This window comes from Micromys minutus (assembly GCF_963924665.1).
Source record: "Micromys minutus genome assembly, chromosome: 2".
In the NCBI taxonomy this organism is placed as follows: domain Eukaryota; kingdom Metazoa; phylum Chordata; class Mammalia; order Rodentia; family Muridae; genus Micromys; species Micromys minutus.
The window spans coordinates 84,118,426-84,130,547 of NC_137971.1; the positions used below are offsets into that span (position 1 = coordinate 84,118,426).

A 12,122-nucleotide genomic window follows, 5' to 3' on the forward strand; every position below is an offset into this window, starting at 1 on the left:
CTTCCGGAGACTGACACCTACTCCTTCTTCCTTATTATTTTCCCCATCACTTGGGTGGACCAATGAGAATCATGAAAAGACTCTTTCGGTAAAGCTCTCTTAGAGAGCCTTGGTAACACAGCCTGTTCCTTAGGCCACACTGGCTCTTTCCTCCTCTGCCCAGAGTCTAGAACAGCAAAGTACCACACATTTCAGGAAGAGACCCCAAAGCCTGGCACCAGAGTATTGGTGACATCTTTCCAAATATTACCCTTGGGTAATATTTCAGATTGCCCTGGCACAGCCCCCAGAGAGTCCCGGGTCACCACAAGTGCAAGCCCCACCAGCGGTTTAGGGGAGGATGGCTCCCCTAAACCGGTGCCTGTGTTTGAGGTTTTAGAAGCTTCCACGGCAAAGAAGAGAGGAAACGATGAGCTTTATAAAGAACCATATTTATTTTCATTTACAGCATCAAGTATCATAAATAAACCTAAACATCGTTTGCTGTGTGTGTAAAATACAGGGTTCCATGTTGGCACTGTAAATGAATTCTCTAGGGTCACAGACATGCCTTTGCCACGAGGTGGGGGAGGGGGACTGTCTAAAGAGGCCGAGAGCGGGGTTGGGGTGGGGCGGATGGGGGAGGCTCTCTTTGGTTGACATTTTAGAGAGGGAGATGCTGGAAGAGAAGAAAAGAGCAGAGGAGAGGACTTTGTACTGGCTGGGCTCTGTGCCAACGTGGCAAGCAAGTGCAGCATGCAGGCCGGGGCCGGGGCTGAAGAGCCGGGTAGCTCTAGCTGCATGTGAGATGGACCCTGACTGCGTCTGAAAATGTGGGGCTGGACTCACGTCTGCTCTCTGCTCTCTGTTGTGACCGCTTCTTGCAGCACATGATGGGACACTATACCCTTCCCAGAGATTGACAGTGGCTGGCCTGAGTTACTTCTGAAAGCCAGCCCTCCTCCTGTGACCACGCCCATCAGTGCTCTGATTAAAATGCTTAGGGACTTAAGGGCCCAGAGGCACGTGAGAGGCATAGCAACACCCTAGGACTAACTATGCCTCTGCTACTGTATTCACAGCACAGAGCATGGGTCAAGCTGGCCCAGGGGTCTGGGAACAAGTATTCTTTTAAAACTTCAAATGGAGTCACTTACGTTCCCAATAAAGGCATTGGTAATCTTTGTATTAGAATGGGTTGAAGAAGATATTCCTAGACATGTCTTTTTTTTCCTACTAAGTAGAAATGTCTTCTAAGGTGACAAGTGCCCTCAGTATTGTCCCACAATCATGGTGAACCCTCCCAAGAAGACCAAAGGCTTTGAAAGCGCAACTGAGAAAACATGCAAAGGGGCCAGCGCACAGTCCGGAGCAGGAGGAGAGGCATGGGGGCATGCACTTGTTGTGGACCCAGGCTGCTGGCTGGGCTCCAAAGAAGGGGAGGCAGAACGTGGTTCTCAAGCTGACACCCCACCCCATGCTGTTTACCATTCATGCCTCTAGGGAGTCTGTTAGTAGGCAAGACACTCACAGTTAGCACACCAGTACCACCGACGATGCAGAGGATGGGGTGTGGAAAGCAGGTTAGGGGTTAGTACCTCTCTCTGAAAATTGCCAAGAAAATCAGTCACCTTAGAGCAGAAGTGTCAGCCAAGAAGTGGGTGTAGGACTGGAAGGCTGAAACGCACTGGCGGCCGCAAAGTGAGATGGGAAAGAGAAAGACAGAAAGGAGGACTTAGCGAGGACCTAAAACAAATCCAAATCACAATAGGAAAGAACACTGGAGGTGAGGAACAGAGCAACCACTGTCCCTCATAAAGGACTGCCTGCTTAGGAGGGACAAACCTTCCTGGTGGTGGCCAGCTATTCATTTACAAGAGTAGATGCCCGGCGTCTGCATAGTAACAGAACGCCACGCTCATCCGCAAATGTTCCCAAGACCTTCTGCCCCCACTAGCCCCTCTGTCTCCAGTTTATTCTGGAGTCTCAGACTCACCCTTGAGGCAAATCTATCTCTTAGAGTATCTGTCTCCCAGGACCTTTCCCTGCTGTAGCCCACCAGGAAGGTTCAAGGTCTCAGAATATATAGATGTCTCAGCCCTGTGTAGACACACCCTACCTAACCAGAGTAATTCGAATCAGCCTCTGTATAGCTATAAATGATTTTTTTTTTTTTAAGGAGAGTTCACTCTAGCTTCCCAGAGCATTCCACAAAGCATCCCAGCCCACCCTGAGCTGGAGAAAAATCGCTATAACATGACCTCGAGAATTCATGTGACATAATGAAACATAATAGGACTTAAGGGCTCCTCCCATGCTTGGCCATTAACACCCCAGCTATACTTGGGACACATACAGTGTACGTCACCAACACTGGCAACAGTTCCAACAAGGTCAGAAGTGCTGGTTCCCACAGACTTGGCCACAGCCATGCCTGTCTTTCCCATGACTTCAGGGCAGAGTCTAGAAAGGCGCCCTTCTTTCCCCACCCCACAGATTGCTTATGTCAAAGCGTTTGAGACGCCTTGTCTTTAACCAGACCTTCCTAATCCTGAGAGGGCACGCTAGTGGTAGCAGCTCTAAATAGCTGTCTTGTGCCCAGTGACTTGTAGACACGTGAAGTACCTAGGAGGCTCTTCTCTCCCTCCAGTTGCTCAGCCTGCAGCTGAAGCTGAGCATCCCAGAAAGGGGTGGGGACAACTAAAGGCCCTTTCCAGAGGGGAAAACACTGTGGGCTTGGAGTCAGTCGAAGACCAGACACAATTCTTTTTCTGGGGCACTGGGAAAAGGGTTTCTGACTGTGTTGATGGGATATGCAAGGTAGCCAGGTGACTACACATTCAGGATGCCACCAGCACTGATCAGGGCCATGCTCCCCAGAGGCCAGTGAGTGCCCCGTTCAAAGAACATAAGGGAGAGGAAGCTGAACCATGCTGGACCTGAAGGGCTTTGTCTCAGCCTGCAGCCTGGGTTGGGGACTTAGCAGGGTCGAAAATGGCGCCATCTATAGTTTGCCCTCAGCATTGCATCAGCCTGATATGGCTACTCAGGATCAAGTGCCAATAGGGCCTTCATTGCAGTACGCATGCGTGGGGAGGAAAAAATCTGTTTGCAGTGTGGCAACCCTGTGGTTCTATGTCACTGGCTGGGGTCTGGTGGGCAAGAGGGAAAGTCTCTAAACTACGTTTTGATTTCGAAAAGTACGAGCAAGGTACCTCTCTCTCACCCCGAGGACAGATGGCCGGCACTGACACCCTGCTTGTGTGCTTTGATCAATTTTGATCTATTCTACCCCTGTGCTTACTTCTGTCAACCTCATCATGATGTTACATATCTGTGTCTTTGAAACAGACAAGCCCAGCACCCACTGGGGCCAGGTGGCATCTGTATATGTAAATCAAAAGGCATTGGTCACATGACAGCACCCTCTCTTTTGTGACTCTAGTCTCAGCTCATTAACTTTGCTGGCAGCAATGAATCTCAACTCACTGCCGCGTTCAGGGCCTCGTTAAACTGGTGATAACAGTTGAAACGGTTAGAAATATTGATACTTGTAGAAAAATAGTGCTTTCTTTTTGGCTTCTGAAAAGTTAAAAATTGAAATGTAAACCCAGAAATGTGGCTCACTTTGGTTTGAAGAAAAAAAAAAAAAAAGACAATAACAACACAAAGCTGTTAAAAAAACCAAACACATAAAAAAATCCTTCATGTTGTCCCTGGCTCTAGCACCACGAATAGATGCTCAACCCTGTCAAAATCAGGCAGAAGTGGCCCATGTGGGACTCTTTGGCTTGGAGCTAATTGGTTACACGTTGGCCAGAACCTGAGCAAACTCAAACATCGCAGTCTACACTCGGAAATGTTAGGGTACGGTGGGGCAGCATGTATCTCACTGCAGTTTCACTGGGATAAACCTGAGCAGCCAGCTTCGGATGCTCTCCAGGGACTCCTCGGACTCCCTGTACATGGCAGCCAGGACCTCGGAGAAAGCCCAGAGCAGCAGCAGCCCCAGGCTCAGGAGCTCAAACATGAAGCAGTAGTTGTGAGCATTATCTCTCACATGGTGGCCAGCAGCCTGTAGGAGTCCCTGCATCCACCTAAGCAGGCTCTGGGGCAGGTTGAGCAGGCCTCTTGTCAGTCTGAGAGGCCAGCTGAGTACCTTCCTAAAGAAGGAGGTGGAGATACCTGGGGGGCTGCCTTCTGGCGTGCTGATGGCCGCCACTGCACAAGAGCTTTCTGTGGGAACGTCTCTCCGAGGTGCTTCCTGCTCCTGCCACGTCCCTTCCTCCTGAGAAAGACAGCAAAGCGAGAGTCTCAGGAGGCTGCCTCCAGCACAGCAGACTGAGCTCCTGTTCTTGGTGTTGAATGTGAGCACAAATTGTTTTTAAGGGGGGGGAGGCGGCAAACTCACCAGGCCATTCTCTAGCCTTCGAAATATGCATGCCCGTTGACTTGCACGCTCACTTGTACTGATACTGTGTACTTGTACACAAATAATTATAAATAGGGATTATGATTTGTATGCAGATATATTCACTGTAGAAGTCTTCACGAGATAAATTATTAAATGGCATAAAGAAGTCCAACAGGCTGGAACTAATCAAATAGACTGCTGACTATGCATAAGGTAAATCTTTTAATAGCATTAGAAATTATACTCCTAATTTGGTGGCTCACCCCTTCAGTCACAGCTTTTGGGAGACAGAGGCAGGTAGATCTCAGTGACTTGGAGGTCAGCCAGGGCTAACTATTGAGTTCCAGGTCAGTCAGGTTTACATAGTTAAATCCTGTCTCAATTAAAAAAAAAAGTCTTACTTCTGAAATGTCAGTTCCCTACAGCGCTCCAATCCCTTCCCTGCCCCACCCCCACCTCTTGTTGAGTTAGAGTATGACTAAGTTGCTTAGACAGGTCTTAATGTTCATATGCACACCGGGTTTGCTTCAAGTTCTTGCTTCAATCTCCCAAGTGCTGAGATCACATAGGCGCTGGAGAGATGGCTCAGTGGTTAAAAAAACACTGGCTGCTCTTCCAGAGCACTTGGGTTTAATTCCTGGCACCCCCATGATGCCTCACAACCAGCTGTAATGCCAGTCCCTGAGGATCTGACACCCTCTTTAGTCCTCCATGGGTACCAGGCACACATGTGGTCCACAGGTACATGTGTAGGAAAACCACCCATTACACATAGACTAGAATGGAAAACAATTAAAAAAAGAGTCTCAGTATCACGGAAACCTGCTATTGATATACTGTTAGGGAAGAAGACACCTAGCAAGCTATGGAGGTGGGATCTATTCACACAGGGAAACATCTGGGAAGAAAGACAGTTCAATGTCAGGTTTTCCAAACGCCAGTAGTCATGAACAATTACCATAAGGTCAACTGGAGTCATAGTCATAGGTAATTTTACTGTCTTTATTTTTATTTACTTTCCCATTTTCTTATAGCGAGTCTAGGACTTATCATTAGGAATGCTCAAGTTAGGAGTTTATATTGGTGCTAGGTGATTCTTCAAATGGGAGAGAAGGTATTCCTGAGAGCTGCTGGGGTGGGGGGGGGGAGGAGAGCTACCAGTAAAGTCAGTGGCTGCTTTATAAGCCTAGGAAGGGACCTGAAATCCTCATGTAAGCAGTACCCAGTGGCTCTTGGGCACAGTTCAGCCTACAGCCCAGTCTTGACCCATGAGCAATCATTTCTCAGAGGAAGCCAGCCACCTATCAGGGAACTGTTGACTGAAACAGGGCTGGCCCCAGAGGCTGCTGAAGAGACTAGGGAAAAAACAGAACATTCTAGAAGGGAAGCAGGGACTGTTATTTGTTTGGGAGCAGTCTCTGTCCCTCCAAGGCTAGAGGAGTCTGTCTAATTCTGAGGTTGTCTTTAGAGACCTCATCAAGGGGGAGGGATCGCCCTCGCTCTCCCACCACTGTTGAAACCAACGTACCTCTCTTTGCTGATTCAGCTCCGCCCTTCTCTTCCGCTGTTTGCTGCTGGTTTTACAGTGAACAAAATGAGGCTTGCAGTAAAATTTGCCTGTGAGGAGAGACACACGCACAGGCAGTTTTTCTCTGTAGACAGAACCATTGGAACGAATGTTCATCCTTGTCCAGTCGGAATACAACAGCCATGGAAATAAGCCCAACACAGTTCAGTCATGAGCAGGGGCTTATCCACCTGCCCTAAAGTGGCTCCAAGACAGACAGAACCAGCAATGGAGAACTCCCTGAATGGGGCTAACACTACCAGGTAACTCCCGATCCAAACAAAAGTCAGATTTCTTCACAAGGTTAGCTGTCAGGGAAATAAATAGGTAGTTACTTGAATGTCAGACCCTCAGTATTTCTGGAATCTTGAGGGTCAGGACAGCCAGCCAGGAATGAGAGAAAAGACTCAGGCAAAGTGCATGCTGGGTAAAATGGCACTGCCTGGGACCACTGAGTATCTTTTAAAATAGCCTTCCTGTCAATTCTACAATAGTAGTAATGGTGATGGTAATAATAATAATAATAATAATAATAATAATAATAATAATAGTGAGAGAACATAATAAATACCCTATATAACTTAACTCATCAGCCCATATTCTTATGAGCTAAGAACTGTTATTTCTTTATTTGTTCTTCTGAGGCAGAGTCTCTATATATGCTCCAGCTGATCTGGAACTTAGAATCTTACTGTCTCTGCCTCTTGAGTGCTGAGATCACTGGTGTACAATGTCCATACGGGTCCTATTGTTATCCTCAGTTTTCATATGAGGAAGCTGAGGGACCAAGGCTTTAATAGCTCTAATGTTATGTGGTGAGTAAGTGCTACCATCTAAATCTACCCCAGTGCAGATAATTCTTTTGTTTGATTTGTTTGTGGGCTTTTTTGAGACAGGATCTCTCTGTGTGTCCTTAGCTGCCCTGGAACTCACACTGTAGACCAGGCTGGCCTTGAACTCAGAGATCTGCCTTCCTTTGCCTCCTGAGTGCTGGGATAAAAGCTATGTGCCACCACTTCCCCATGGTAGGACCGTTTGAAGGCTCACAACCATCTGTAATGAGGTCTGATGTTTTCTTCTGGCACACATGTGTATATATACAAAAGACTAAATAAAATCTTTCTTAAAAAGTGATCTCTCTATACAGTGGATATAATTCCTTGCTGACGAACTCTGGTAGGCCACTTACCCAAAGAGGTGCAACTATCAAGGCCAATTTTATAATTCGTATTTGTGTGTATGTGCAGGCAGGTATGCATGTGTGTGTGTGTGTAGATTAGATTATAACTTCAACTCTAGTTCTCCAGGTACCATTTACCTTGGTAAATGCTTCTGTTTTGAGATAGGGTTTCTTCCTGGAACACATGGAGTAGGCTAAGCTTACCAGCCAGAGAGTCCTGAGGGTCCACCTGAATCTTCCCAGTGCTGGGATTATGAACATGCACCGGCATACATTGCTTCTCTTTTTCTTTCTTTTCTATGTATTTGTTTTAAGACGGAAGCTCACCATGTAACCCAGGCTGGCCTCAAACTTCAGAGACCAACCTGACTTTGCTTCTCCAGTACTGGAATTAAAGGTGTGCACCACCACACCTGGCCCTACTTAAACAAAACAAAACACAGGTTCTGGGGACTGGACTCAAGCCCTCATGGATGCAAGACAAGCACTTAACTTAGGAACAATCTCCCTGCTTTGTGAAGATACCATCATCCATGAAGTTCTTACTACACCATTAACACTGGGCACGTCACACAGTTTGTCAGCTTTGAATAGCTTGGCCTCGGAGGCGCTGTGGGAAGTGGTGGGGCTGAATGAGATAGTGAGAGCCCTCAGCAGACAGGTGTCCCTGTGTCTGATGCACTGTAGGTACCAAAGGCTTCTGTTCTCTATGGTAGCATCTCAGAAGTTCCTGTTGGTAAGTGTTGGGTGTCCTAGAGCCCCTCCCCTCCCAGAACAAGTCACATCCGAGACCAAGGCGAGAGGCCAGTGCTTTCCTGGCTCCCAGGGTTACCTTCATCGCAGTCAAAGGCATAGGCGGCCAGGCGCAGGGTGGAGGCGCAGACGCTGCACCGAAAGCACTCGCGGTGGAAACAGTGGCCCTCGGCACTCAGACGCTCCATCACGTACACACGCTTCTTACAAAAGTAGCAGGTGTCCTTGCCACCCAGGCTTAGGGGGACCGTCTTCCTCAGGGACTCCTGTGGGCAGGAGAGAAGAGCAAAGTGCTAGGGCTGAATAAGTCTTCAAAGTTCAGGCCTAGGCTTGTTGAAATTCTTAAAAAAAAAAAAAAAAAGCACAAGGACTTCTGGGATCTTGGCTTTAGCTTATGTCACGGCAAAGAAGAGCATGGCACAGTGAGACACTCCCCACACGGCCTCCAGTCCTGCAGGGTCTCTTCCCGGGCTGATCTAAATGAGCGAACATCTTCCCCTAATATGTCTAGCTAGTGTTGCCTTCTTGAGTCCTAGAGGACAAATGTCACTGGGTACTACAGTGGTAATGTGTGACGATCACTGCTAGTTGTCTACTTGATAGGTTCTAGCATCACTTGGGAGACGGGCTTCTCTGTATGCTTGCGGTAGGTTACCTTGATTAGTTACCAGGTGGGAAGACCCACCCACTGTGAGTGGTACCATTCTCTCGATAGGTATGGATGGAACAGCGGTAAGCTTGAACTGATCTCTCTCTACTCCCTGACTGTGGATGCAGCTTGTCCAGCTGCTTCAAGTTCCTTGACTGTGCCTTAGACCGTGAGCTGAATAAACCCCCTGAAGCTGTGTTTGTCAGGGTACTTCATCACAGCCAAGACAGGGTGTGCTGGATGTCTTTGCCCCCTGCAGTGATTGGGGATCACAGGGAGTGATGGGGGAATTGAGTGAGGACTGGGTGTGACCTCAAACTATTCAAGAGTACAGAAGAGGGGTGTTCTCTTCTTACTTGCAATGGGGGAGGGAAGGGCTGGAGCAGACTAGTGCTGGGTCTTCTCAGCCTGTGCATAACCTCCATGACTTGACTTGTGATCAGCAGCTGCCAAGCCAGTCCCACCATCCCACCCTGCCCGAAGGAAAGCAAATCAACTGTCAGTGCCCAGTGTTGCTGATGGCAATATGCCACCTAGATGGAGGAGGGAGAGAGCCAGAGGGAAGACACACTCGAACTGCTACTCATGCCTCAGTTCCCAGGCCTGCTTAGGCTGACGATAAACGCTGAAGGTGGGGCCCTTGTCCAACAGCCCTGCAGAGCCTGGTGCTGAATGGATCCTCAAAGCCATGGACAGCAGAACACATGCCTTCCTTGGAAAATCAACCACAAGAACCCAGGTGAAGCTAGTCTTTGAGGAAATGAGGTTTTCCCCAGCCTCTGCTGGATCTAGCCGACTTTTTAACACCCTCTTGTTCCCTGAAAATGGTTCCTACTCAATCCTCCCATACTCTTGCCCAGAGAGTTGGGGCAAATATCTTGAGGTTGAGGCTGACAGTGCATTTCCTTACCAGGTCTGGAGAGGTGGCCTGGGTCTTAGGTCTGTGATCATTCAAGTACAGATTGACCAGAACTTCAGCTGCAGCCCCTATTCCGCTGGATACTTTCCCTACTGTCAGCTAACCAAGAGCAGAGGCGAGAAGGCAAGGAAACAGATAAAAGGAAAGGCAGTTAGCACCCAGCAGAAACACAGGGCAAGGAGGTAAAGGGTTCTGGCCCACAGGAAAGTGGAATCCCAGAGTCTCCAGAGGTAAACCAGACCACCAGGAGGAGATGCCAGAGTTATGAAAATGAACAGAAGGAAAGGAGTTAAAAGCTGGTGGTAGCCAAGGGAATAAAGTACCTACTTCTCCTCCTCTGGGTTATGTAGGGTTGTCAAATCACAGAGATAGAGCCAGGGCACAGTGACACATGCCTGGATTCTCAACACTCGGGAAGCTGAGGCAGGAGAATTGCTGTGAATTTGAGGCCAGCATGAGTGACATGGTATGATCTAGACTAACCTGGACTAATGAATGAGGTCCTGCCCCCAACTTAGAAAAACAAAACAAAACAAACAAACAAACAAACAAAACCAAGAAAAGAACCATAGACAATGGGATTATAGCCAGGCATTGAAGAAAAATACTTGTGGTTAATGGATCTATTTTTTAAAATTTTAAGATGCAACAATCTACATTTTCCTAATGAATAAACCAAGTCCGGAAACTCATTGCTTTATGCCACACCTTAGAACCAGTCTAGAACGGAGCTGGATCTTAGCCCTGCCCCATAATCTGCTCAGCAGTCAACTGCAGCATCCAGGAAGGCAGCTCTCTTGGAGAGATGGCTACAGACCAGCATCCTTGAACAGCTCAGATAGGAGGTGGAATAATCCCACTTCCAGGCCCGGCCAACCCTACTTTCCAAGCAGCACTGACAGACCACCCTGGCAAGGCTCTGTCTGGAGGTGAATAATGCATAACCCAAGAGACCAGAAGTACTGTTTGTGATCCCCAGGCTCTTGGAGGAAGCTTCAAGACCTTGCTGCCTTCCAAATTTAACCTCTGAGAGGAATGGCCAGAACTAGCAGCCAGGACACTTGTAAAAGCTGCCTCAAGTAATGAGTCTTCTGGGATAAAACCCTTCCATCCCAATCCAAAGCTGCTCTTGGAAGCCATGTCTAATCTGGTTGTTATCAGACTTGAGAACAAAGCAGGAGGTTCAGGGAACAACAACTAAGCCTGGAACCCCAGCTCCTGGAGCTGATCTTTGTACCCCAGCATCTAAAGCTAACTCTTCAGATCCCTGACAAAGCAGGGATCTTGGGGCAAACAGAAAGGGAGAAGAGAAGACTACAGAGACCCTCACACCTTTGGACATTCTAGAAGCTGTACCATTGAGAACAGTTTGGGATAGTCACTCAATGTGAGGAAGGTTTGGGGGTAGACTATAAGGAACATGGTTTCAAGCTGCTGGCAGGCAGAGCCTCTGAGAATCCTGTGCAAAGCCTCCATGACTTGACCTACAAGCACCTACTGCCAGTCCAGGCACTTCCCTGCCCCATCTCACCCCTGCCCACAGGTCCAGCATAGGAAAAAATAAGAATTTGCTTTGACATAGTCTCTTCCTACTTTTAGGAACCCATGCTAGTCAAGAAATCTGGTTTCTTCTTCCAGGAAGGTTCAGGTGTGTTGGCTCCACACAATAAGCCATTGTTTGTCTGATGTTCCTTCCTCCAGTAGGACTTCCAACCCTGCCCCTCGGATAGAGAGGTAAAGCACATGGTTAGCTTGAAGAAATAAAGAGGGAAGGGAGGCTAACTTTTCCCTGGGTACTGCTCACCCAGCCTCCTGTGATGTGAACTGGTTTCATACCAGTCTCCCAGAAAAGAGAAGAGGGGTGCCAAAACACCCACAGACTGTACCTGCCTGCTGATGGAGCTGAGATTTAGCCTGTCTTGTCTGAGACTAGAAATCCAAGTCTCTAATGAGACCTCAATAACTACTTAGCTAATAAGCACTTTATGCTACTGAACTTCTAAGCCATCCTGTCTTAGGGGAAAAATCACTGAAGCTTGCAGAGGACTTTGAGGGTGCTGGGAGTGTCCTCCAAATACACTGGGATAGTCACAGCCTGTTCCAGTTGTTCTAAGCAGCTGTTCAAGTAACCTGGCAGTTGGGTGGGGAGTTGGGAGACAGTAATATCCAAAATGAAGACCACACCCAGACTTTTCATTAAGAGCTAAATCAGTCGGCAGCAGGCCTTCCCTTCCAACTGCCCTTCCCACCTGCTGGGAACCATCCCAGATCACTGAGCCATAAACGGGACTTACAGAAGTCACAAGAAACTCAAAGAATGGAGACTTGCCTCAAAGGATGAGAAGGCTCTTGAAGGCTAGTCAGAACCAGCATGAAAGTGGGCATTACTCTGAAGATTGGGGTTACCTTCCTTCTAAAAATTATTTTAAATTTATTTTTATTATATGTGTATGAGGGTTTGCCTGCATGGGTGCATATGGACTGTGCACATGCCTGGTAATCTTGGAAGTGAGAAGAGGGTAGCAGATCCCCTGGAATTGGAGTTATAGATGGTTGTGAGCCACCAGGGCATTGAGAACTGAACCCAGGCCCTCTTAACTGAGCCAACTCTCTAGCTCCTTCTCTCTACTTCTTGACAGGAGAAGATGGCCGTGGCTCTGT

At 47.9% G+C, this 12,122-nt stretch overlaps 1 protein-coding gene across 3 annotated transcripts in view; it reads right to left on the reverse strand.

Moving 5' to 3' along the window:
• Positions 1–412: 412 nt before the first annotated feature.
• Positions 413–12,122, reverse strand: part of MICAL2 (microtubule associated monooxygenase, calponin and LIM domain containing 2) — a 124,272-nt gene continuing 112,562 nt past the window's right edge. The window contains exons 24-29 of one of the 3 annotated variants that reach the window (XM_080911586.1): positions 9,453–9,560; positions 7,973–8,159; positions 5,922–6,010; positions 4,165–4,267; positions 1,611–1,666; positions 413–658 (exon numbers count right to left, since the gene is read on the reverse strand). In XM_080911586.1, coding sequence (XP_080767712.1) covers positions 1,626–1,666; positions 4,165–4,267; positions 5,922–6,010; positions 7,973–8,159; positions 9,453–9,560 — 528 coding nt within the window. In that variant the 3' untranslated portion in view covers positions 413–658; positions 1,611–1,625. The other 2 variants (XM_080911587.1, XM_080911588.1) reach the window with 2 other exon arrangements.